At 53.4% G+C, this 25,912-nt stretch overlaps 3 protein-coding genes across 3 annotated transcripts in view; 1 reads left to right on the top strand and 2 right to left on the bottom strand.

Moving 5' to 3' along the window:
- Window positions 1-778: 778 nt before the first annotated feature.
- Window positions 779-2,715, top strand: NPTX1 (neuronal pentraxin 1). Its single transcript, XM_065735614.1, has 5 exons — window positions 779-1,285; window positions 1,403-1,610; window positions 1,852-2,096; window positions 2,177-2,356; window positions 2,433-2,715. Exons 1-5 carry the CDS (start codon window positions 779-781, stop codon window positions 2,652-2,654), a joined length of 1,362 nt encoding a protein of 453 aa, XP_065591686.1. The 3' UTR covers window positions 2,655-2,715.
- Window positions 2,716-9,214: 6,499 nt separating this feature from the next.
- On the bottom strand, window positions 9,215-17,194 carry ENDOV (endonuclease V). Its single transcript, XM_065735319.1, has 9 exons — window positions 17,139-17,194; window positions 16,889-17,060; window positions 16,681-16,815; window positions 16,460-16,499; window positions 16,254-16,366; window positions 16,069-16,137; window positions 15,337-15,465; window positions 10,500-10,576; window positions 9,215-9,498 (listed from the first exon to the last, which is right to left on the bottom strand). Exons 1-9 carry the CDS (start codon window positions 17,192-17,194, stop codon window positions 9,432-9,434), a joined length of 858 nt encoding a protein of 285 aa, XP_065591391.1. The 3' UTR covers window positions 9,215-9,431.
- A 437-nt stretch (window positions 17,195-17,631) lies between these two features.
- Window positions 17,632-25,912, bottom strand: part of RNF213 (ring finger protein 213) — a 47,646-nt gene continuing 39,365 nt past the window's right edge. The window contains exons 53-67 of the mRNA XM_065735317.1: window positions 25,742-25,776; window positions 25,326-25,420; window positions 24,424-24,583; window positions 23,913-24,093; window positions 22,999-23,093; window positions 22,573-22,824; window positions 21,870-22,002; window positions 21,302-21,385; window positions 20,766-20,946; window positions 20,438-20,639; window positions 20,145-20,228; window positions 19,661-19,858; window positions 18,622-18,711; window positions 18,328-18,506; window positions 17,632-17,948 (exon numbers count right to left, since the gene is read on the bottom strand). Of these exons, the coding sequence (XP_065591389.1) occupies window positions 17,795-17,948; window positions 18,328-18,506; window positions 18,622-18,711; window positions 19,661-19,858; window positions 20,145-20,228; window positions 20,438-20,639; window positions 20,766-20,946; window positions 21,302-21,385; window positions 21,870-22,002; window positions 22,573-22,824; window positions 22,999-23,093; window positions 23,913-24,093; window positions 24,424-24,583; window positions 25,326-25,420; window positions 25,742-25,776 (2,123 nt within the window). The 3' untranslated portion in view covers window positions 17,632-17,794. The remainder of the gene's footprint in view (window positions 17,949-18,327; window positions 18,507-18,621; window positions 18,712-19,660; window positions 19,859-20,144; window positions 20,229-20,437; window positions 20,640-20,765; window positions 20,947-21,301; window positions 21,386-21,869; window positions 22,003-22,572; window positions 22,825-22,998; window positions 23,094-23,912; window positions 24,094-24,423; window positions 24,584-25,325; window positions 25,421-25,741; window positions 25,777-25,912) is intronic.

Here is a 25,912-nt window from a genome sequence, read left to right as displayed (position 1 = left end):
GTGCAGATTTGGCGGGGCAGGCGCTGAACCGATCCGAAAGGACCGAATTCACGCACGGGGACATCGAAAACCGTGCAGCCCCGAGCAGCCCCGCACCGCGACGGCAGAACCGACGGACGGCGCCGGGGAGCGGTGCGGGGAGCGGCCCCGTGCTCGCCGCGGGGACGCGCAGCTCCGGGTGCCCGGCGTTGGGACGGGCGGCACCGCAGCTCCGCGTCCCCCCCCACATCATCCCCCCTCCCCCCCATTCCCGGGTGCGGGCGGCCCGCGGGACCCCTCCGGCGGCGGCGCGGGGAAGCGGCGGCCGCGGGGTTCTGGGACACGCGGTACCCACGGCCACGACGCGCCCCGTAGGGCAGGCACTGCGCGGCCCCGCATCGCACACGCGCAAGACCCACCTCCAGCTTCCCCCCCCCCCCCCCCCCAGGCCCCCTCCCCCGCTTCACGCTCACTTCTACACACACCTCCGCCCCGTGGCACGCCCACGCGCACACCCCCGCGCCCCGTGCACACGCGCGCACACCCCCCACGCCGCGCACCCACGCGCTGGCACGCGGCTTCGCGCACTCACACACTCGCACACTCACACTCACTCACGCTCACCCCCGCGGGACCGGGAGCCCCCCCACCCCCCTCCCGTCTCGCGGCCGGGATTCCACGCGCCGTGACGTCAGGCCGCGCGGCCCCGCCCGGGCGCTATAAGAACGGCCGCGTGCCGCAGTGGGCCCGGCGGAGAGCGGCGGAGCCGGCGCCAGCCCAGCCCGGTCCCGGCCCCGCCATGGCCGCGCTGCCCCGCTGCCTGCCCCCGGCCCTTCCCCCGGCCCTGTCCCCATCCCTGCCCCGCTTCGTGCCCCTGTCCCTGGCGCTGCTGCTGTCGCTGTCGGCGCTGCGCGGCCGCGCGCAGAGCTTCGGGCAGACGCGCTTCATCTGCACCTCGGTGCCGCTGGACGGGGACATGTGCGCGGCCACGGCGCCGGGCGGGGGCACGGCCGAGGAGCTGAAGAGCACCGTGCTGCAGCTGCGGGAGACGGTGCTGCAGCAGAAGGAGACCATCATGAACCAGAAGGAGACCATCCGCGAGCTGACGGCCAAGCTGGGCAGGTGCGAGAGCCAGAGCGTGCTGGACGCGCTGCCCGGCGAGCCCAAGGGCGGCGGGGGGGGCAAGAAGCAGGGCGGCTTCTCCAAGAACACCATGGGGGACCTGTCCCGGGCTCCGGCCGCCGAGACCCTCAGCCAGCTCGGCCAGACGCTGCAGTCCCTGAAAACCCGACTGGAGAACCTGGAGGTACCCCGCGTCCCGCACCCGGACCCCGCGCAGCGCGGAGCCCGCGGGGGAGCGCGGAGCTAACGCACCCCCCCCACACCCCCACCCCCCCCTTCCGCTCGTGTCCGCCCCCCGCAGCAGTTCAGCAGGATGAACTCCTCCGGACAGAGCACCAACCTGAAGGACATCCTGCAAAACAAGATCGACGATTTGGAGAAGGAGGTGCTGTCCCGCGTCAACAGCCTGGAGGAGGGCAAGTACAACCCCAAGAACGAGTCCGAGGAGCGGGGCAAGATCGAGAGCACCCTCACGTCGCTGCATCAGCGCATCAGCGACCTGGAGAAAGGTACCCGTCCCCCCCTCCCCCTCCCCGCTGCCGGCGGGATGCCGAGCAGAGCCCATCCCGCTCCGAGCGCTGCCCTCCACCCTCCGGGGATGCTCCGCGCTGGGGATTACGGCCCGAGCGGGGCCGTGCGGGGGGGGGGGGGGGATTTGTATTCACTGCTGTTACATAACGGGGCGGGGAGGGGCGCGGACCCCCGTCCCGGGTGCAGGCAGCGGGGTCCCAGCACTCCTCCACCCCTCAGGCCAGAAGGACAACCGTCCCCCGGACAGGTTCCAGCTCACCTTCCCGCTGCGCACCAACTACATGTACGCCAAGGTGAAGAAGAGCCTCCCCGAGATGTACGCCTTCAGCATCGGCATGTGGATCAAATCCAGCGCCTCTCCCGGGATGGGCACTCCCTTCTCCTACGCCGTGCCCGGCCAGGCCAACGAGCTGGTGCTCATCGAGTGGGGCAACAACCCCATGGAGATCCTCATTAATGACAAGGTGCGGGCACGGGGTTGGGGGGCTGGAGGGACGGCATGGAATAGGGACCCACCATCCTGACCCCGTCCCGTCCCCGTTAGGTGGCCAAGCTGCCCTTCATCATCAACGATGGCAAATGGCACCACATCTGCGTCACCTGGACCACGCGGGACGGCGTCTGGGAGGCGTACCAGGACGGCACGCAGACGGGCAGCGGCGAGAACCTGGCCCCCTACCACCCCATCAAGCCACAGGGCGTGCTGGTGCTGGGCCAGGAGCAGGTAAGGCACGGGGGGAGCGGGACCACCGCCAGCAGCACGGGGCCGTGCTCTGACGGCCACCCCCCCCACCCTGCAGGACACGCTGGGCGGAGGGTTCGATGCCACGCAGGCCTTCGTGGGAGAGCTGGCACACTTCAACGTGTGGGACCGGCGGCTGTCCCCGGGCGAGGTGTACGCGCTGGCCACCTGCAGCAGCAAGGCGCAGGCGGGCAACGTCATCGCCTGGGCCGAGGCCAACATCGACCTGTACGGCGGGGCCACCAAGTGGACTTTCGAGGCCTGCCGCCAGCTCAACTAGGGCCACGGACACGCGGGAGCCGCCTCTCATCGGGATCTTTCAGTCATTTGGGTTTTTCCTCTTATTTAACTCCTTTATTTTTCGTTGGGATTTTTTTTTTCTGTTGGTTGGTTCGTTCGTTTGTTTGTTTTCGCGCAAAACCGACTGAGAACGAAGCCCCCCCCGCCCCCCCCGCCCCTGGAGCCGGGCACCCCCACCCCCACCCGCAGCCCGGTTCCTGTCTTGCCAATGTCCTTCAATGCCTGCGTGCCTTGGCCTGGCGTGGCTGCACCCGCCCCGCTTCGCCTGGCCCCCCCCTCCCCATCTCTGTTCTCCCCCCCTTCCCCGCAGCCCCCCCCCTCCCCCCCCAGGCAGGCGGAGGATCACAACCCCTATAACCCCACTGTACACCCTCCTTGGGCTTCTCTCTGTGCTCCGAGGATGCTGCCATCCCCCACCCCCCATCCTCTTTGCCATTCTTTCTCCCCCAGGAGGGCCAAACTCTGTGCGTTCCCCCCCCCAGCACCGCTCCCCAGCACCACAGCCATAGCCCCGGGCTGCAGGCAGGAGCGGGCGCAGCCCCTCCCCCCCCAACCCCCTCACTCAGGTACGTCCCTCCTCCGCCCGCAGCCCTGACCCCCCCCCACGCCATAGCTGGTGACAAAACCGCCTTTCTGCCTCCCCCCCCCCGGGAAGTTTAGTGACTGCTGAGAAGTCCGAAGCCTTTCTGCTTTTGATAACACGATATATTGTTTCTCTTACTATAAAAGGAAGTTTATTACCGATAAATAATAACGATAATGAAAAAAAAAAAGGTATTTTTATGAAGAAAAAAATAAAATTAAAAAAAAAGAAGAATATAAAGAATATAGAAATACGCAGCGCTCCCTGAGAAAAAGCACTGAGATTCTGCAGGTAAAAAAAAAAAAAAAGAAAAAAAAAAAAGAAACGTATTTTGAAACAAACGCATTTTGTACGGTTCCCTTTTCTAAACTCCCGCTTTGTACTACAGCCGCAGCCCCCCCCCCCCCACCCCTGCTCCCCCAGCCCTCCCAGTGCCCCCGTTCTGACCGCGCTCTCTTTAGGAGCCGCCGTGATTTGGTCGCAGTTCCCACGGAGCCGGCGCAGAGCGGAGCTGCGCGGCACACAGCGCACAGTGGGGGGGGGGGAACCCCTCTCCGTCGCCGTCGTTTCGCCAACCAAAGCTGTACGTTCCCCCTCGCGCTCTCTGTCTCTTCGGATTCTGAGTGGGTCGCGATGCCCGCAGCAGCAGCTCTGAAATGCACTGTTTCTACGGACGATACTCGTGCTGTTTTGTTTGGGCTTTTTGGGGTTTTTTTTTTCCGTTTTTTTTTTTGTTGTTGTTGTTTTTTCCATTTGATCGCCGAGATGACATGAATTGCTGACTTTATTTTTACACAATAAAAGAGTGAAGAAAGACGCCGGGCTGAGCCGTGCTGTGCGCGTCCCCGCTCGTCGCCGCTCCCACCGCACCGGGGGAACAAACCCTTCCTGCTCACGCGTGGAGCCGTGTCCCAGCGCGTCACGTCGTGACCCTCTGACGGCCACAGCCGATAACGGACGGGGGGGGGGGCGGCACGCGGGACGGGGCCGTGGGGGTCCCCGTGTGCCGTGCTCGCCCTAACCCTGGGAGCGCTGCACCGAAGCAGATTTAGGGCCGCTCAGCTGTGACCCCGTCCCCCGCAGCACTGAGCGTGGGGATGGGGCACCGTCGGGGGGGGCACAGCGCGGTGCTCAGCCCCGCGGCTTCGGGCTGCAGCTCACGGTGGGAGCCCGGAACCGCCTCGGGAGCGCGGATAAAGGAGAGCGCTGCCCGCAGCGAGTGCCTTAAATCCAGGAGGCTTTTAGAGCAGATGGAGATCTTGGGCTGCGTGAGGACAGGCCCCACGGCGCAGAAATATTGACGGGGGCGAGGGAGAGTTCTTAAGGGCAGGATGCGGCCCGGATTTACCGCGCTGATCCGGGCGCTCGCTGCTGGCTCACGTGGGAGAGAAACCGCTCACCCCTTCTTCCCGCACGGTGGGTGCAGAGCGGCCTCGGGGCTACGTGCAAAGCAAAACCCGCTCCGTTCCACCCCAAAACACGCGTGGAAAGCAGAGAGGCATTGCACCCCGGGGTGCCCCCTCCCGCGGCCCCGCCCCATGGGATGCGCGCACTGCCCGCAGCCCCGGGCCCGCAGAACCCCCCCAGCATCGCTGCGATGCGGTGCTGAAGGCACACACTTAATAACGCACAATTAGATTAATTAGCACCGAGTGTGCCGCGTCGTATGCTGCTCTGCTGTGCTGGGAGAGCCGGATGAAATATGGATGAGGCTCTGAGCGGTGCGGGGGCTCAGCCCGGAGCCGGGGGCCATGACCCCGCTGCCTACGGAGAGCACTCTGCCATCGTTTTGCAGAACCTGGAGCTCGGGGGGTGGGGGTGGGGGGGGAAGCTGAGCGCTGCTGCACCGCAGGAAGGTGGGCAGCAGTTTGGGAGGGGCTCCTGGCGGGGAAACCGGGGCAGCAGAGGCAGGGAAGCACTGCTCCCTGTGCAGCTGACAGCAGGGGAAGCCGTAGCGAGGGCTCCGGCTGGTAACACGCATCCCGCGGGTTGCTTAGCCCAAGTGGGCCTGAGCCCCATGACATGAGACCCACAGGGCACCATTGGCAGTACGGGATGAGCCCCCAGCACGGGGGTGGAGGGTCAGGCAAGGAGGTTTTGGTGTTCAAGCATTGGTTGATTGATTGCACTGTCCCCTGAGCTCAGTGCAGTGAGCATCCTGGGCACAGCCGTGCTGCAGCACTGTTGTCAGTGACCCCACGAGGCCCAGCTCCCCCCAGAAATGGCACGGCAGAGGGCTCAGCCCCCCCAGCAGCCCATGAGTTTGCTTCAAAGTGACTTTGGAATGATCCTCAGCATCCTGGATCTCTCCTTTTGGAGCCACTGCCTCCCTTGCTGCCTGCTGCAGGTGGGAGCTCTGCCCTCATGAGGTCCCTTCCACTCATCCCCAGAACCTCAGGAATTCCCCCGGGGGGCAGTGAGGGCCATGGAGATGCTGTGCTCGGGGTCCCCACCCTGGTTGGAGCTGCTCTGGGCGTAGGGGGAGCATAACCAGGATGCCACAGGATGGCCCCGTGCAGCTGTGGGGCCGCACGCTCCCCACCTCACACGTGGAGCAGAAAGAAGAATGTCTCCCCAGCACATTAAAAATAGATGCGGCATCACGCTAATTATGCTGTGTAATTAGCATTTGTTTCCTGCTCATCAGAAATCCACAGGGAGCAGTGCAGGACCCTATGCATCCTTTGTGTATCAGCCAGGGCCTCAAGCAGGGTTGGCACCACCCCCATCCCACAACATCAAACCTGGCCCCCCATGCCTCCTCTGCCCCTCTGAGCCCATCCACAGCGGGGCTGCAAGCAACAGCTGAAGGGATGAATCCACAGCGATACTGGAAATTAGGTCAGTGATCGCCTGCAGCAGATTTTAACATTTATCAGCCCAGCTCTGCTGCTGCAAGGCTCTTACACAGAGCCAGGCTGCCATAGGGCCGAGCCACGTGCACCCCATGTGTCCCCTCCCCATAGAGACATGGGATGGGGGCTGTGGGGCTGCTGCAGTCAGGGATAGGCAGCCCCCCCTGGGCAGTACAGACATTGCTGCCCGCACCCCATCACCCTGCAGGGCTCAGCTGCACACTGCAACAAAGGGAAACCAGGTGACATTTACCTAGCAAACTAATTGATATCTGACTAATTGGAACAACCTCGTTACACGCCAGCTGGATTTCCCAAGCCTTCCCTGTCCCACTCGCTGCAAGCAAGGCTGCGTGCTCATCAGGCAGCTGGAACTGCATCGCTACCCACTGCCATTCCGAGCAACTCACACAGGCATCAGATTTACGGCGTGCTCTCAGGTGCTGAGCACTCTCAGAACACATTCACTGCTTTATCAGTGCTGATGGCAGCAGCAGAGCAGCACTGGATTGTGGATGAGAGCCCCCGGGCACGGGGTGCTGCCAGGGCTGGAGGAACAGATCGTTAAACCAACACGGATCAGAGTGGAGCAGAACACACCTCGCAGTGCAGGGAGCGGGATGGGGAGCCCAGGGAAACAGCGTTCCTAAGGAAACCCTCTCTGCACTGAGCTCTCGTGCTGGGAGCTGCACCGGTGCTTCACTACAGGATGACGGTGTGGCCTTTTCTTCGTGTTCTTAAAGCTGGGGCACTCCTCAGTGCTCTTCTCCCCATTGCCCGGGGTCTGTGCCCAGCTCAACCACTGCATGTGTCTACACAGAGCCCTGTGAAGCTGCTCCATCACCCCCATGCTGTGGTGTGTAATTACCTCGTATGCTATTAATTTGAATGGAATTTCTCTTGACACCCATCTACTTTTAATGGATACGGCCTTAAATTGGGAGTGATGTTAGCAGCCTGCAGCTGGGTCCTGCTATGGGAAGCACAAAGGCAGCCACCCTTCCTACTGCTGCCCAATGGGGGACAGCAATGGGAAGCCCCAAAGGAGCCCTCAGTGCCACGTATTTGTTCCTGGGACACCCGAGAAGCTCATTTCCAGCAAACAGAGCTACAGAGGAAAGGATGTGCATGAGTTTCCTTCGCAAGGACACAAGCTCTGGTCTCCGAGTTTCCATTAAGAGGAGGTTTCATGCTTCACAAAGCGATTTCCCCTTCCCTGGTTTATAAACCAATTAGATAAAGACCAAGTTAATCCCTTATTGTGTTCAGAGCCACCAGCAGGCACCAAACACGGGGATTACTCACTTTGTTTAACGGACTCCTCAGGTCCCAGCGACCACGAGCACCACCACATGGCACAGGGCAGCACGAGGTGGGGCAGAAGGGGCTGTGGGCCCCCCCAGCCCCATAACCCAGAGCAGCCTGTGCTCACAGAGCTGCCTGCACTGCTCAGTAGTGGGGCACAACGCACACAGCCACTCCCTGGGGCTGAGGCTGCACCAAGCAGATATGGGAGCAGTGCCCTCAGCCCCACAGCCACCAGGCTCTGTCCCCTGACCTGGGTGTGGGCACACAGAACCAAGGGGTTCCCCTCGGCTCCCACCACCGGGCACAGGGATCTGTCTGATCCCACACAGCACAGGGATCAAAGGAGCGCAGCGTGGCTGTGACTCCCATCCCTCCCCAGCCTCTGTCTGCCCCCGCAGTGAATTCCCATGTGAAAATGCCTTTGAGGTTTCCAAGGGACCGTACGCTCCTCCTCGGGGCCTGAAACTTCAGCTGCTTGTGGGTTTGTCTTTGAAACAGAGGAAGCAGCAAGATCTTGGGGGGGGAAGGAGAACTCTATCAAAGACCGAGCACTGCCCATTCCTTCCTCCCCTCCCAGGGAACAATCCAACAGAGTCCCCTAAAGTGATCCCTGGGATCCCCAGCTGGTTTCCCACCTGAACCCCACGAGTGCAGCGGATTCAGATCGAGCAGATGTTGCAGTTATGGCAGAGCCCAGATGAGAACAAGGTGGAGGTGAGACTGAAGCAACAAAAGCTGAAAGATAAACTCACGCATACTTAGCTGCATTTAAAAGAAACCGCAGGAATCCCGACCCTGAGCATCCCCCCTCAGCCCCAGAACAGCATTTTTCCACTCCAGCCTGGAGTCCCACACAACATCCAAGTACTGCCATACCCATCCCCGCGGTTCTTTGGGACCAGGCAGGGACAAAGTGCCCCATTCCACCAGGAGCCCACACCTTTGCAAGGATAAAGCTCTTCCTCCAAAGTGGGCTACGCCAGCTTTATTCGACAGAAAGCATTTGTTCTGCTCTCTGCTGTTAATGCAAAGCTCCCCAAAGGCCTGAACTTACAAGCATTAGGCCCGACGTGTTGGCCACAGAGCTTCCACCTCACCTGACACGAGTGTACTCAGACTGCAAAACTCCAAGCGTAGAATCAGGCCATCCTGCCCCATTTGTGTATTAGTAAGGTCCTCCCTCTCTGTTCCCCCGAAGGGAAATTCTCCTTTTCCCCGTGATGGTGTTTTCTTCAAGAAGAGCTGGACTGCACCACGAGCTTCATCTCAGTTGACACAGGAAGGGTCAGAACAACCCCAAGCAGGCCTGTGTCTCCTAACACCCCTGTATCAGAACTGCACTTCAGCAGCAACGCAGAGCAACTCCTCAGCACCGTGTGCCCACAGCACAAATGATTTCCACCCAGACACTGAGGTCCGGGAGCTGGCACGGCACCGAGGCAGCAGGCAAGCAGCAACCACCGACACCCCTCAGACACAAAGCTTCTCGGGCACCGAAGCTCACACCTCCGAGCCTCGTCCAAAACACGCAGCAGCAGTGCCGGCTCTGCCCCTCCCTCGTGAGTCACACGCACACCTGAACCGCAGCGCCCCTGCCCGTCCGCCAGGAGCTGCACACTGCGCTTCTGCTCCCCGAGATGTGTGGAGGGAGCAGAGGCTGCAGGGACGGCTGGAGGAGGGCTATGCCCCAGAGGAGTGCTGGGAGCCCAAGGCCAGCTCTGCAGCTTGCTGGAGACTTAAGCGGCCCAGTATCCCTTCAACAGTCCCCTCCTGCAACAACCAGAGTACTCCAAGTTGTGGCAAAATCACAAGTAAATGTATGTATTTACAGTGCTTCAATATAACAAAAAAAAGACTCTAATCATCAATAGCAAATTCAACAGAGGCTGGTTTGTGCCTGCCAGAACAGTGCAGCACCACTGCAGGTGTTGTCCTGACCAACACAGCCACGTGCTGCTCTGCCCTGGCTGGCACACAGCTGCTGTCCTCTGCAGGACCACGGTCTGCAGATTCAGTGAAGAGAGTCCTCATCACCTCCTCCAGAATGAGATCCTTCCTCCACGTCAGCCTTCTCTTTTCTGCAAGAAACAAAAAATCAAGAAGGATCAGAGACTTAAAGGAGCCAAGAGGACCAACTACTTTATGCTACTTGGTGGTTTAGAGGCTCAGATGCACAAGTTTTGAGACACAAATGGAATGAGTTTTGTGTTCCTGCTGCACAGGTCCCCAAAGCAGCCAGCCTCGATGCAGGCTTCAGCATCAGCATGGAGCACCAGCTACCAGCACGGTGCTACCCCCACGGCCCGGCTGCATGTGCAATGCCACTAAAAGAACAGGAAAAAACCCTCAACTTTTGCTTCTGGCTTCATGGTTTGGAGGACAGAGGAGCTGAGCAGACCATGACAAGCTGCACTGGCAGCGTCTTAAGGAATCTCTGTGAGGTGCCTCAATTCATCACAGGTAATCCCTGACTGCTGCCACCAGCAATCTTCACTTTCCGGTGGGCTTTGAGTCCTGACAGACTTCATTTGCCCCAGAGGAGCCCTCCAGAGAATGCTAACCTGGTGTCTGCCCCACCTGGGGTAGCTCTAAGAGAACCTAACGATAATCTCTCATGAAAGGCCTTTTCACAGCACGAGGAGCTCCCACGCACCAGTGGACTTGCTATGGATTTACACCGTTTAACTGAGCAGCATTGGCCAACGTTATGTAAGAGTGGGATGGCCTGACCCTCCCCTTGTTTTCTGGGGACAGAAACCAGCTCCTCAAAGGATATTTCTGTTCACCTTCATGTCACTCTTGTGGGCGTTAGTGCTTTGCTTATCAAGGGTGCTGGAAACAAACCAAATCCCCAACGACCTTCCCCTGCTCAGGACACGGCGCTCCGTGCAGGAAACGTGTGAAGCAGCATGGCCACAATCACCACCAGAAGTCACCCGTTATGGGGGCAGCATTATGTCCTGATGTCACTTGAGCTCACCTTGTTACCCAACCCGTCCCTTTAATGCCATTACTGAAGATCATTACATGAGCAGATCCCCTTTGGAGAGGCAGCTGCTTGGGCTGCCCACACACCTACCTCTTTAGCCCGGAAGGTACAGCTGCCAGCAGGGAGCACATCTGCTTCTGAATATATGCCCTCGATCTAATGTCAGCCTGGAATTAAGGAGGAAAATGAGTCAGGAGGGACTGACACCCTGTCTGGTGTCCCCCCCCAGTTATCTCAGTACGGCCCTGCACACCTTGATGCCAGTGCACCTTCACCATCACTAGCCCTTGGCTGACTTGCCAAGAGGAAGCTGTATCCTTCCTTCCTCAGTGGAACAGTTGTGTCCTGGAGCCATGCTAACAGGGACTCCCAGTGGCACTGCACACAGGTGTGGGCTGCAGCCTTCCAGCTCACAGCACTCTGAGGTCATCCATGATCTTAGCAGCCGTGACTGTGTGATACTTGAGGAGAATTAGCTTTTCTGCTCACTGACCAGCTGAGAAATGGGACTGCCCCCTCCACAGGAAACTGTAAATTAAGAGGGGGAACAAGGCTACAGAGAGGGCCATTAAGAGCTTGGGAACATGGTGATACAGCAGGCAAGTTGTCAAGATGACGTGGGATGAAAAGAGAAGCTGGCACTGCCAATTCTCATACCCATCCTTCCTTCCTCTGTTCCAGCAGTTGTATCATGCAGCAACAGATGGAGAAGCACACCACTTGACTGCTGCATATCCTTTTCCCTAGGCAAGAGCTTGGCTCATCCTGCCTTTATGCCTGGTGGTGGCTGTGTGATGGTAACTATGCAGCTTAAGCAGGTAAAAACATCCAGTAAACACAAACAGAGACAAGGCACGAGCACACCCATGGCTCCATTGCTTCCTAGCAGCAAGGGAACTGCCTGACACACCTCTTGCATAGCTGCAAGGGGAGCAGCATCCACACCGGGTCGTATCAGTGCTACGAGCTCTGCTTTCTAGTACCTCTCCTGGGGCCACAATTAAGAGGGGTAATGTTGAGATCCACCAAACATGTGGTTTACTGCCCTCCTCTCCCTTAAAGAAGAGCTCAGAGCCATCATCAAACCCCTGCTCCTGGCAGCAGCCACCTCCTCCCTTCTGCTTCTGATATACACAAAACCACCAGGAGAACACCAGGAGAACTGAACTGCTGCATCTTCTCAACAGTACAGCACAGCACACGGCCAGAGCAGGGCAAGACCACCAGCAGGAACCCCAGGAGGGACAGAAAGTGTTGCTGGACACTTACTGGATACGTACTTATCAGCCAGAAGCATTACTGTTCAGCTTCCAGTGCTACTCCGTATCAGCACGAGGCTCCTGAACGCCACGAGCACCCAGACCTTGGGCTCTTGGTGACTCTGAGAACTGCCAGTTGATTTTAACATTCTCTTAAAGTTTTTCTTTCTTTTCCAGAGACTTCCTTTCTCAAAAACACTGCAACACCATGACATTTTAGAACAGCTGCTGCGCCCCACCTCAAAGAAAGAGTATCTCTACCTACCTACAAAGCAGTCTGTGACCTTCCCAGCTGGAAAAGCTTCACAGAATATAATGATCATCCTAATAAAGTGGGTTAGTGCATCCCCAGTGGCTGTCCTTGAAGCATTTGCTACTCTCATCTCTGTGCTACTTCTGAAGAGTCTCTCCCCTGCCCCAGAAGAGCTCCCCACCATCCACCCATCCCAGCAGCTCCCAGCCAGGCTTCTCAGGTGGAGACTCTGCCAGCTTACTGCTGGAAATGCAGCTCCACCACTGCTTAATAGTTCTGCAAGCTCGAGAACGAAGAATAGTTACATAAGGGGTGGTTTGTTTGGGAGATTTTTTTCCCTTCCCTCTATAATTGGACAGTTTCATAACTGAACTGACAAATAACTTTGATCACTCTTCAGGATAAAAGATTACGTGATGTATTTTACAACAAGGGAAAGAGGCTGTTCAATAGAGTCCCTGCTGGGAGACCAAGTGTAGCAAGAGTCAGGTCTACAAACTACTTTCCTAGGCAAAAAAAACCCCAAACCACGTTCTGCCAGTAACACAAGATAATGCTTCACTAGGTGGCAAGTTACTGGCTGGTCTTCACTCCTAACACACTGCTGAGAGACAGCTTAACCCAGCGTATTAACCAAGAGGCTAATCAATAAGATGGATAACTGTCCAGTAATAATCCTCACAGATTGTTTCTATTTTCAGCAAGGCCTAGTGCTGGCATTAGGGTCCAGAATTGATGCTTTGCCTATTTTATGAGGTGTGGTGGTGAGCAGCAAGCTTGTACAGGGTGGGGCTACATCTCAGGAGAAAAGGGTTTTGGGATATGAGGTACTGATGTCCCAGAGGGGCACTGCTGTCACACAGAGCTGGGGGGTGATGGCTTATTTTTCAGTCCTGTTATTTTAAGAATTTAATGCTCCACACGGCGCGACCCATGAAAACTTAGAGCTCTGGCCTGGCTGACTTCTGTCCTCTGTGGTGGGCTGAAGGAACACCAGGCTGCCCCACCAGCCACCTCCTGAGCCAGCAGGAACCAGCAGGGCAAGATGCCAGCTGGAGCTGAAAGGATCATGGAGTGAGCTGGAAGCTGGTGTGCAGCCAAGCAGGAAGCTGAAGCAGCAAGAGCAGAAGAATCAGTCCCAGAGCAATCCTTGTCACATGGAGAGCGTTAAAAGCTTCTGTTTCCACACTGTGCAATGGGGATCCTGGGTCTGAGCAGGACCCAGCTTGGAGCGTGGGCAAACACTGGAGAGGGCTTCTGACCCTTGCAAGAAGTAGGCAAGGGCAGATGCTCTCAAGCAGGCTTGCTATTGTTCCAGTTTGAATGCTCTGCCTGCTATTCTCAGACAACAGCTTCTGCCTACCTCAACTGGTATTGACTTCAGAGGCACTGACCTTTGCCTGGATGGCTCCAAAGTACTTGAACCTGTCTCAAAATCTCACCAGCTGCCTGGATGGAGGGATCACCCCTCTGCAAACAAAATTCTCCCAGCTCAGCCTCACATGTGGAAGGTGGACTAAGCAGGATGTAAATATTTACTGAAGGAGATAATCAACCTCTCTCCAGTTCCTCTGAAAGACCACCCCTCTCACCTGCATCACAGCCAGATCCTTCACCAACATGAGCACACCGTGGGCTGAATGCACATCAGCCTCACGCCACAGCATAACCTATACAGGCTGGCAAACCACACCTCTACAAAAGAAGGTTTAAGTACCCACAACAGTAGACAGCACTACACATGCAGCACATTAGCAGCATGTTCCTATAAGCCATAAACACCACCTCATAAAAAGGTACTGGCAGCTGAGCTATCTGAAGACCACCACACTCCTGGGGCTGCCAGAACTTAGAAACCAAGCACAGACATTCCAGAAGTCCTTCACTGCACACTGGGAAAGCTGTAAGTGTATCACCCACCAGGTCTGCAAGGCTGTACTGGAGAGATCCTGGAGCAAAAAGGGTAGAAGTCATACAGGGCACAACTCCCCACAGCCTTCTGCTTCCTAACTCCTGCTTCAGGTGCTCGAGCTTCCAGCATAGCCTTGCATCAAGTGCTATGACAATTACCACATAGAGGTGTGATGGGGAGATGTCCCATGGAAAAGGAACTTTAGTGCCCTTTCCTGCTATCACTCTTGTACCTACAGGAAACATGTTCCCTTCTGAATTTTTAATCTCTCTGTGAGGAGCATGATGGCAACTCTTTCCATGACTTGAAATAAAAAGACTACAGACTGGGAATCTCAGAGCGTAGAGAAATCTTGGAAAAAGCTGGAAATTAAATGTAGGTGATGAAAGGCTCCAAGACACTTTTTTGTTTCTAAAGGGAATGCTTTTCCCCACTGCTGAACTGCAGAGCTAGCTTATAGCTCTGCGGAGGCATCTGTCCCTTGCTGGAAGAGGTTATATAAGAAGATCTATCAGCCTCCTCCTGTCTGGCAGGTAGTGGTTTACGAGATCAGAAACTCTAGTTCTGGAATGGATGCCTCAAGGTTTGTTTTGCTCTAAGGTGCTAGATTGTCTGTTTTATAACTATAGACTCAATACTCTGTTTTCAGACAACACTGCAGTGCCAAGGAGAAGATCCTGTATGTGCAGACTGCCTAACAGCCCTCAGCAGGATCATCTCAGTGCTGCTCTGAGGAGCTGCAGAGCAAAGGTGGTCAGGCACCTGATAAGCACAGAGACGTAGCAACGTGAACTGCGTGCTCCAGAACAGTTACCAACAGAAACATCTGAAGAGCCCCTGCTCCCACTGGGTCAGGCACACCCAAGCTGCTAACAGCAGGATGACCCTGATGGGGGAAACTGTCAGGCTAAAAGTCCCGAAGGCTTTATGCTACTCCAGATCCCTCTTTCAAGCGCTGCTGTGATTTAATTAGCCCGAAGCAGAGCCTCGGTGGCAGCTGCAGCTCACTGAATGTGATCCAGTGCTGTCACCTACTGGCTGCCTGCCGCCCCAGAGCCCGCAGTTCCTTGCTCAGTGCAGTAGCAGGAAAAAGCCCACAGGAGCAGCACTGCGGTCTGTGCTAGGCTCAGAGCACGAGGAGAACTGCATTTCCAGCTCCTCTGTATTAACAACATCAGCATCGCTGAAGTTGCCTGCAGAGAGGAATCAAGACATCAGTCAGGCTGGGTCTGCAGTGAAGGCTGCAAGAGCTTTGTGCACTGCGTCAGAACAAGAAGCAAGGAAGATGGAAGGATCTACCACATAAACATCACAACAGGCTGCGGAGTACAGGCCAGCAAGAAAAGTGCCCACTGCAGAACTGTCACGTGCAGATTGATGGCAAACTGGGGCTCTGAAACACAGGCTTGGCACCCACAGCTGTCAAGCTCCCTCCACTGACCACTTGCCTTCCTTCCCTGCCCCAGGCCTGCGTTCCCCTTGCTCAGCCCCCTTCTTTCCTACCTGGCGGATGGGCTCTGGGATGCGGTACTTGCAGCAGGACTGCACGAGGTGCACGGCTGTCTCCAGGCATATCCGGTGGCCCACAGAGATATACAGCGGTTTAGAGCTGTTGTTGCAGCCTCTCAGGGCCTGTGCATTAAGAAACAACAGAGATAAAATCCTTAAGAGGCTTATTTCAAACAAATACAAAGTGGCAGATGAATTATAGGCCAGCCAGTTGCCTTCAGAAAGCAAGCAGCAGACCTGTGTTTGGTAATGCCCAGCCTTCCTGGCTTTCTGTTTTGCAGCATCTCTTCACAGAGACTGTTTACCCTTTCAGTCTCCCAAATGTCTCTTGCTGCTCTGGGAAGCAGTGAGACTAGCTAATGCAGACTATGCTGGCATTAATACCACACAAAGGAAGTTTCTTACACCTGTCTGCTTCCTGTGCAACTCTTCTGAGTACCACGCTCCTATGCTGCATCCTGCTCAGGTGCTGCAGAGTTGGCACCTCTCCTTTACAACCTGGTTCATGAAAAGTGTGCTGGAACACAGCACCTCAGGTGCCACAGCCACGTATGTGAACACACCCAATACCTGAACCATCAGTTCTTTCTATGGATGCCTGAGATGATGGAAAGGGGAAAATGAGTGCAACTGGTCACCTGCTCAGATAACATCCCCCAGCACTCCCAGCTACACAAAGCTAAAAAGATGTGATGCCAAGCAAACAGGAAGCTCCCTGCAGCTCACCATCCCAAGGACAGCCCCCGAAGTGCCTATGAGAGGAAAAGTATCTCCTTTCTTCTGCAGGGAACGAATCTAGGGCATAAAAATACTCAAGGTCAGAAAATACACAGTGAGGAAGTACATGAGTCGTGACTGCACCAGCTCTCTAGGGCTATTAGGGAGTGAAAAAATTCCCAACCTGGCTTCACCTGCTCTTTGTGCAGCTCATCCTTGGCTAAGCCATCCACCTGCAGGAGGTTCTTGGCTACTCCAACACACGGCAGATCTGTCAGGACTCCCAGGTGACAGGCCACACCAAACCCTACCAAGAAGACAGCAGCATAACAGCTGGACATCAGAAAACAGGAACGTCAAATGGACGCTGGTAAAGCAGGGCTCCCCAGTACAGTCCTACCTCTCTGATGGAGCAGGCCATTCCCATCTACAAGAAGTACCTGAAAAAGCCAAAAAAAGCACATGGAATAGGACTCCCAAAGCCAAGGCAGACCACACCGACCTTGGCTCAGCATCCCTGGTCCCCAGGAAAAGCATGCCAGCTGCTTCAATACAACTTCTGCCAGCAGCACTCAGAGCCTCCGTGGGCTCTCAGCTTGGGGATGAAGGGACGTGCCACACCTGAGGTCTGAGCCCGGGCTGCTCCCGCTGGAGCCTCTGCACAGCTTCCACCATGAAAGGGACCTCTCGGAAGGCCAGGAACCCCGCCACGTACGGGGCGCTCACAGCCACCATTCGGCACTCCTCGTACAGCACCTGCGAGCACACATCGGCCTGCAGGCAGCTCCTCCACCCGCAGCGCTCCAGCAGCAGAGGGCCGGGCCGTTACCTCGAGGCCGGGGTAGCCGAGCACGACCAGGGACGCGCATGCGCTGCCGTCGCCGCCTTCGACGTAGGACACATCCACGCCGCCCACCCGCTGCAGGCCGCCGAAGCCCGGCTCCCGCTGCCACCGCTCCGTGTCCTCCGCCACCACGGCGGCCCGCAGCCGGGCCTGCTCGCTACGAGGGACCGTACGGCTCAGCGAGCCGCTCCCACCCTCCGGGCCCCCACACCCCATCCCGCGCAGGCGCCGTTACCACTCCCAGCGGCGGAGCGTGGCGAGCGGCGGCGGCTCCGGGCCCAACCCCGCCATGGCGGCATCTCCTCCCCACATACACACACAGCGAGCGCGGGAAAGAGGCGGCAGCCGAGCGGCACTTCCTCGTTTTATTGAGAAACGCACAGCGCCCCCTTGCGGCGGGGAGGAACCGGCCGGGCCCGCCCGGGCAGCGCGGTGGTGGAAGGGATGCGGAGGAAGGGGTGTAAGGCATGAAGGAATGGTTATGGAGGAATGGTTATGGAGGAATGGGTCCGGAGGAATGGTTCTGTTGGTTTCTGTCTTCTCGCGGTTCTGGGGTGAGCCCGCGTCGGCCGCCCAGCCAAGAGAAACCAGGCGTACAAAACGCACCCGTAACAGGGAGCTGTGAAAAGCTCTCCCCTCTTGAATTGAGTGATGCTCATTCCAAAACAAACAAACAAACCTCATCTTCGTGCTTCAGAAGCAAGGAAATCCCTCCCCCCCCTCCGCTCTTCTTCACACTAGCTGCAACCCCTCAAAAAAAAAAAAAAAAGGCCAACAAAACCTACAAATACACAACAACAAAAAAACCCCAATCCCTGAATTTCCCAAACTTCACGAGCACCACATAGCCAAGGCACTATAACTCCTGCACAGCGCGGGTCCTGGTCACCCCTAGCTCTCCCTGCGCTCTCTCTTGAAGACAGTGGCTGCTTTCCAGGTGGCAGTGACATGAGAGAGGCAAATCTCATCTGGGAACGTGTCCTGCAGCTCTGCAGCCAGCTCAGAGTCTTTCTCATCGAGGAGAGGAACGAGTGATTCCTTCAGGCTGGAAATCAAAGAGCAAAAGTAGTGTTAATAGATGGGGTACAGCATGCTGTGGGCTAATGAACCCCAAATGGGATGCTGCTGGTTGGAAGTACATTGTTAGGGCCAGGCTGTGTGTGCAGAAAGCTTAGCACGCTCAGCTGAGTGACTGCTGCTGCTGCATTTCAGCTGTGTTCCCAAAACAGCCCCTGTAAGAGGCAGAAACACACAGGGCAGCTTATAACTAGCTGCACATTCTTAACAGCAACGCTCACACCACATGGCCAGGAGAGCAGCCATTTGCTAACAGAACTGTTTCTATCAAAGGCATTTTCATAGTGGCAGAGAAGCCTAAGTCATTACTAAGTGTGGGCTGTTTGGGGCAGCACAAATCCATTTACCTCCACGTGGGTCTGAATTCATCCATGGATCTGACACGCTTCAGCTTCAGGATGATCATCTTATGGAGCTCCTGCAGAAAGGTTTCCAGCCTTGAGTGGACAAGGTAGGCATTGAGGAGCTTGGCAATCTCCGGACTGAGATCAGCTTTGTATTCTATACTGATGTCTTCAAAAGGATCCTAAAAATGCAACGAGAGAACAAATTAAAGAACCAAAAACCACGCACGTTAAGCAACTTCATTTTAGAGGTGAAAGAATATCCCAACAGTCGCAGAGGACACCAGTGTGTCTTACCCTTCTGAGGCGCAGAAGCTGTTCAGATTTGTGGGTAGAGAGCAGTTGCCATAGGGCAATGGTGTGCTTCAGGTGGCATCGTCTGAGGGCCTGAAAGGAATTGGATGTGAGATCACGTTTAGGAGCTTGTTCTTTCTCCACATTTCCCCATACAGAGCAAAACAGTACAAGCACAAACAAGATGCCCACTAAGGAAGAAACCACATGAGAAGGCAGAGTAACAGCAGCCTGACCCAGGGACGGTGTTCCTGTCCACAGGATGGAACCAGACCATCCTTAAGGTCCCTTCCAACCCAAGCCATTCTCCTACTTTAACACGTCTCTGGATCAACAGCAGTGTGATGACAAACTACGTAAACAAAAGCCTCTTCCACCAGCAGGGAGCTATCAAGTTTTTTCAACCTTGGTATAAAAGCCTATGTGCTTCTGCCATCCGGTTCCCCATCTTGCCTTCAGTATTCCACCTTTTTCAGACATTGTGAAACCTATATTCACTTTCCCACTCCCTGTGTCACATAACTGTCATAAAGTAGTGCCTCTGCCCACCATCAGTCAAAAGCACATCAGTAGGAGACAAAAGCTTCCCCTTTTACCACTTGAAAGGCAAAGGGCCATCCTCATCCCACTCAGTACCAGGCAAACCAATGTTGCTAAAAGTCATTTCCTTTTTCTCAGTTTTAGCATTGCAACCAATTATGCTGACACTCAACTAATTATTACCCTTCCTGGTGGTGCTGGCAGAAAAGCACAGAGCTGCAGAGAGGAGTCTGATCTTCTATGCATCCTGCACTTGCAGGGCTTCGCAAGAACCTGCTGAGTGTCATGAACCATTGGATGTTCCCACCTGGTAAACCCCAGCTACAGTGGAAGTGAAAATTGTTTTCTACCCTGCTGTCAAGCATGGTGGAGAGAATCCTAACACATTCTAATTCAGCTTGTATTGAAGTTCTAATGAGCTTGGAGGTCAGACAGGCTGGATTTAGTATAATCAGTACATATTTTACCATCTAAGAACATGAACTACACTCTCAGGACTCACCTGCAGTACATGAGGGTTTGTCTGATCACCCATCTGCAGAACATTTTTGATGTAGTCAGTCAGAAGCATCTCAGTGTCCTCTCCAGCCATGGCCAGAAATTCCAAGGCAATTTCAGTGACAGACAGCGCATCACAGACGTCACTATAAGACTGCAGTTCCCCACTGATCATGTTCATCACTGAACTGGGAAGTGCACTCTGAAAGCCATGAAGTCAAAGCAGTGTTAGTTTAGAACCACTCCTTCCTGCTGCTCAAGCTGCTGAAGTCCTGAACGCGGGATTTAGGAAACTGAAAATGCTTAACTTCATCAACTTTGTAAATCTCAGCTGATGAAAGACAACCACAGGGAGCAAATTCAAGGCGTGCTAACAGATTAGCAGGCAAATCTTCAAGGCAGTTGGGCAAGCGAGAAGGCAGACCTGACACTTCTTAGCATTTAAGGGGCCACATGCTTGCCCTGTTCCCTCCAAGGCAGAAACCCACCTGATGCAGACCCAGCTTATTCCTGACATCATTAAATAACTCTTCATAATTCCGATCGTGCCTGTAAACGAGGGTGGGTATTCCCTGTCAAGAGAGAAACCGCTTGTTGCAGAGCTTTGTAACGTCGCTAGCCCTGCTACAGTGTATGCTTTGCTGCAGCAAACCCTGCAGGGCTTCCAGCATCAGCCAGCACATCATCAGAGCCCTGCAGACAACCACAGGCCAGGCAGCAGCTGGCTGCCTGCTAGCTGTTTTCTGGCTGCCTAGAAACATAGCTAGTTGCTTCGTCCTACCGTTAGGGTGATGAGTGGCTTCCCCTGCAAGAACTTGCTGATGACTTGCTGCTGGATCCTCTCCAGATCAAAGTGCTGCAACGTCTCCCCTCCCTTCTCCATGCTGTACTGGCAGTTGGATAAGATCAGAGGAATCAAGTCTCTCTCAACCTCGTAACTGATCAAGTGCAGGTCAGCCACTTCTGATGGACTGATCAAGTACCTGAAGGAGAAGAAAACAAAATGCCTCCATTTACAGTCAGAAGCCTTTATGAAGCAGGGGAAGCAGACTGAGTGGTAGCTGTTGATAAAACAGACCAAAAAAAGCTTAGCTGCAAAAGCAACATACCTATCATCTTCTTTGATATGTTTGTTCACTGCATGGATGAAGTCATTTTGCAGACTGATGAGGTAACTGACTAAGGCTGTGGAGCACAGGCCCAGACCCTGTCGACGTGGCAGAAGGACCTCAAGCTTGCTGTCCAGGGTTAGGTCAGCATCACAGTAGCCTTTGGGAAGTTTAATTTCCCCTGAAATAAAAAACAGAGAGCTGCTTGAGCTGCCCTAGAGCCCACAGTAAGCAGCCTCTCCTGAGCTGACACAAGTCAGGAGAAAGTATGCAACATGAGAAGAAATCAGCACTTCCTCTGCTCCTTGTAAGTGTTAAAGGAAACAGTTTAGGGGAGGATACTACAAGCAGAAAAAAGCCTTCCATCGCATCTAGGTCTTTAATTTTTCTTTTATTTTTAATGCCCAAGTTAAATTTTGAGGTTACATTTCAGCATCTGATGGGAGAATGCCAACAATGGCACTGAAGGACCCCATCTGACAGCAGGCAATTTCTCATTTCCACCCCTCAGAACAATGCTGGGAAAGAGTACTCACCATTGGTATCCAGGGATGACCTCAGCTTGTTCCAAACTGACAGAAACACATCAACTCTCCTCTTCAACAGGACCCACATCACATCTGGGAACATCAGAAACAGGAAGCCTTGAAACACCATTTACTGGCAACACCACGAAATTCAGTCATAGAGGAATTCTCAAAGCACCACTGCTCAAACAGTGTCTAAATGCACATTAAACAGTCTGTTTCTCCATTATCAGAAAGGATGGGCATCAATTATACCTTTTAGGAAGGCCCTGCTCTAGGGCATACCTTGGAAATTCAGCATACCCACAGCTGCATTCACCTTGCCTATCTCTGGACAGAATTCCTACCCCTTGTAACCACTCTTCCTGTGCTTAATTCTCTTAAAAGCACTTTATGGCTTTTAAAAGAAAAAACCCTGACATGAGGACAAGGCCTCCAGTTCATTTAAGACAGGAGCTGGAAGGAAAACACTGCAAGTTCCAGAGTTTTCACCTTCATTATCAGCTGGATTATCCAAGCAATCTTTCTAAAGCACTTTTTGTTCTGCTAATTTGCAGCTTGGGCAGCATCTTCTCACCTGAGAGGGGCTTACTGAGGAACTCTCTGATCGTGCAGCGCTTGGCATCAGAGGCGTTCTGAAACAGCCTCACCAAGTCCCTTTGAAGGGCCAGAATCTCTGGCAAACATTTAACCAGCCTCAGTTCTGTCTCCTGGAGGAAGAAATGGGACCTGTGAGTAAAGCTGTCTTTGGACAAAATGTATTTCCAAATACTTTTACTGAATTACTCTTAGAGAGAAAATATATATATATATTTTACATGTACAGTTCAAGATGATAAAAGGTTATGATGGGAAAGACACTACAGTCAAATGCTACAATGCTTCTCAAGTTTGGCTGTCTTCCTAAACATTTCCAGGCAATGTTACTGTTCTTTTCCAGTTTGATTTTGCTGCTCACGCTAGAGCTGCAAAGCCCTGGCTTCTCTTCAGGTTTTCTGGATGTGGTATGCTGTCATCACACTCTCATGGGGAACCCTTGCAAGCCAGCTGGGCACCCAAGTAAAATTCAGCACATCCTGGAATAAACTGGTGATGTTACATGTTTTGTTTGGAAAAGTAAAGAAACACACAAAGGTTCCCTAAAATAAACTACCTCATTTTTAATAATTAGGGCTCAGGAATTAGGACAAAACCAGGGATCCCTTCCAACCTCAACCGTTCTGTGAATCCGTGAACAGATATCTGAACGTGGTGGGGTCTCACCCCTGTATCACACTCACCCTCTGCAGGAACTTCCACAGGAGTGGGACAGTATCCTTGGCGTTTGTTTGCTGGACTACATGGCCCAGGTTCTCCACTGAAATCCTCTTTCGGCTGCTCCACATCTTAGAATGGTGTACGTAGCTGTCCCTGGGCAGTTGGGACAGGAAAGTCACTGGGTCACCATAAACTATTTTCACTATTGGATTGGAAGAGATTCTCTCATCCTCTTGAATTTGCTCATTTAACTTCAGAAGCTTTTTATCCAAACCCTGCATAAAAGAATGACATTCTATCAGACCTGGCAGCTTCATACCACACGTAACCCCTCCAAATAACTCGGGTTTAGGAATAGGAGTGAGAAGGATATTAGAGCAGGTCAGATTCCTGCAGAAGCAGCTTCTGAACTACTTAGCTACTCGAGTTTTTTTAAAACAATTTCTCACCGCCAATTCAGGAATAATAACTGTGTTTGCAACAATTTCTTCCCATTTGTTTCTGTTCTCCTTGGTAGAAAGCACACCATCAAATCGAACTGGCCCTGTAGCAGAAATATTTAAGAGTTATGTTCATAACATTTCAGTTGCAAAAAGAACTTACATTCCCTCAGCTTCTAGATGTGGCATCCTTGCAAGCTTACACGATGAGCCAGGAGCAATTACAAAGGTCCTGGAAGCTAAATGAGCATCTCAATCTAGCTGAATGTCATCCAGAACAGCACACAGTAATCTCAGGCTTTTAGAGACTCCAGTCACTCATTCAAACGATGCAGACATTTATACAAGTCATTCAGAATCCCAGAAAGGTTAAACAACTTGCTCAAGGTCAGTCTGAGAGCAACAACAGACTAAAGAACAGAACCTGAATAATGGCCTGTGCTGTCAAACACTAAAAATACAGCTGTTACACATAAATCACCCTGCAACAATGACTCGTGTCAGCCTGAACTCCTGATTCCACTGTGAGCCATACTCTGCCATCCCTATTCTATCAAATAACTTCTTGGCAGTCACTTAAGGGGTAGTATATGATATACACACACAACACTGTGCTTTGAGCAGCTCCTCAGCTTGTGAGCTGAGAACTCTGTCAATGTATCACGATGCTATTTATTCAATGATTCCTTTTCAGAGTTACTTATGAAATCTCGCAGAACCCCTGGAAATCAGCCAAAATAAAAGTACACAGCTGAAATTTCTTCACTCCCTACAGCGGGGAAACAAGCCTCATGTTTCTGCATCTTCCTCATCAACTCAGCTACCGCCTGTTGGAAGTGCTTAATTAGCAAAAGAGCAAAATAACTGCTGCCCTTAAAACGCCAACGCAGCCTGCAGATGCGAGGTGGTGATAGCTTCCTTACACTGCATTGGGTGCTGGTGGGGGTCCTTGAGGAGGCTGCCCAGCACCAGGTGAAGGATGTTGATAGTCTCATCCACACTCTTTCCGAAAATTTTTGTCAGCTGTGCCAAGTCCTCCTGAATATGCCGCTGCAGGAAGACCACTGAGTTGCACACCGGTGGCTTGATAATGTTCTGCAGTGACTAAAGAGTGACAAAGGGTGAGAAAGAGTGCAGCCAACAGCACCCAGATCAAGCACAAGGCATGCACAACTGCAGTCTTACCAGAACATCTCTACTCCACCCCGCAGGACTCCCACCACTTTAACAAATAACAGCAGCTACGTGCACAAAGGGACACATGCAACTGTGTGATGAAACCAAGCCCACTGCCAGGCAAGGAGGGGAGTGAGTTTGGGTCTTGTGTCTTGAAAGACTGCCCTCGTCACCAGGCAACGTGACACAAAGGACCAGCACCACACACAGATTTCACTGCGTTGCATGTGGCCGCTTGAAGTCTCTACTGGGAGATACCTGAGGGTCTTTTGTGGCTCCCAGCAACATTGTTAAATGCGTGAGCAAGCGTATCAGAACGAAGACAGCTGGGGACATGGATCGATCAGACACTCCCAGCCCTTTTCTATGCTGGGCATCTCCAAGTACGTGGCCAGTTTGAGTTCTGTCTTGATTATTCCTGTTGGAAAGCATACGTACAGTAATTTTTGCCTTGACAAGAAAACACACAAGGTTATCAACACCCAGTAAATGTCCTTCTAATCATGAGCTCTCTGAATGCCATAAGAGGTACCAATTAAGAGTGCTACAGAGGAATGAAGAATTTCAGTAAGTTTTGTACACAAATAAGCCAGTTCCCTGGGTTTTGCTGCCTTATTACTTTTTGTTGGACATCTCCTCCTGTTACATATTCTATGAAGGAGGCAATGTTTGGTCTCGTGGGGCAGGATTAGCCAGCACCACACAGGACAGACAAAAAGCCACCACTGTCAGACTTAGCAACTTCAGCATTTTCATGCAAGGGCTGGAAGTGCAAATCCAGAGAATGAAGGAGGAGGGAACAAAAGCCATAGCTCCTGCAGTTTTGGAGGAAGTTCTACAGCCTTGATGAGCCATCTAACAGAGCGTTTTGCTATGGAACCACATAACATACATCAGCTTGGATGACCAGGGAGTTGAAAAGCTTCAACTAAAGGCTTGACAAGCTCTTATTTTAGTGTAGTTTCTGGAAATTCTGAGTCCTTCTAGCGCTCCTCATGGCTAAGCCTCTTCCTCCTCCAAGAGGCCAACATATAAGCTAATGAGGAACACCACGTGCCACCTTTCAGGTAGCAGCATGAGGCAATAACTTCTGTTCTGAAATAACAACAGGCAAGTACTATATCACTTAGCACTGAGAAGGTTAATGAATCAAAGCGTACCGGTATTCATGGAAGTCAGGCAGTGACCTATGATTGTGTCCTCCAACTGCTGAACCACACTCAATACAATGGCTGATTTCCATGGGCTTGCCACACTAGCAAAAAACAAAAATGAGAACACTGAATTCCAGAGTGAGAGCAGAGAAAATGAAAGCAAAAACCCAGACTGTAGCTGGTTACTTTGAACACTGCTGAGTACTGGACAAATGACCTCTGTCTGACTTATTTCCTAGATTCATGGTACAGCCTGGGTTAGAGTCATTCTAAATTCTACATTGCAGTGGCTAAAGGGCCAGCAGTGCAGAGAGTTTATAAGATTAAATGCATTACAATAGAACTTCAACAGCATCTAAAATAGGAAAGTTTACTGTTGCAAATGTTACTTGCTTGAAAACACACCAATCTCAAATTCTCACCTCTCCTACAGCACAGGGGTGGCCATTTGGACATACTGTGAAGAAAGAAAAAAAATAAGAGTAGTGTTAATAGAGCTATTTGTGAAGCTCCTGTTACTCCCTACCTCAGGGATCATCACCTTGAAGCTAGAAATATGCTTGAAGGTCTAACAGAAAGTACTGGTATTCCCA

Source organism: Cyrtonyx montezumae, unplaced genomic scaffold (assembly GCF_038088225.1).
Source record: "Cyrtonyx montezumae isolate F1298 unplaced genomic scaffold, pur_monq_1.0 scaffold_19, whole genome shotgun sequence".
Classification (NCBI taxonomy): Eukaryota; Metazoa; Chordata; class Aves; order Galliformes; family Odontophoridae; genus Cyrtonyx; species Cyrtonyx montezumae.
The sequence above is the reverse complement of the archived record's forward strand: the minus strand, read 5'-3'. Positions and strand labels throughout refer to the sequence as shown.

Excerpts from the sequence above, each read along its gene's own strand:
- NPTX1 (XM_065735614.1), top strand. The coding sequence starts at position 779 with ATGGCCGCGCTGCCCCGCTGCCTGCCCCCGGCCCTTCCCCCGGCCCTG. Across the intron at positions 1,286-1,402 it reads CCCGACTGGAGAACCTGGAG|CAGTTCAGCAGGATGAACTC; the intron begins GTACCCCGCGTC and ends CGCCCCCCGCAG. Across the intron at positions 1,611-1,851 it reads CATCAGCGACCTGGAGAAAG|GCCAGAAGGACAACCGTCCC; the intron begins GTACCCGTCCCC and ends TCCACCCCTCAG.
- ENDOV (XM_065735319.1), bottom strand. The coding sequence starts at position 17,194 with ATGGCGGGGTTGGGCCCGGAGCCGCCGCCGCTCGCCACGCTCCGCCGC. Across the intron at positions 16,138-16,253 it reads ATGAGCTGCACAAAGAGCAG|ATTCGTTCCCTGCAGAAGAA; the intron begins GTGAAGCCAGGT and ends TTTATGCCCTAG. Across the intron at positions 10,577-15,336 it reads TCCCAGAGCCCATCCGCCAG|GCTGACATTAGATCGAGGGC; the intron begins GTAGGAAAGAAG and ends CCTTAATTCCAG.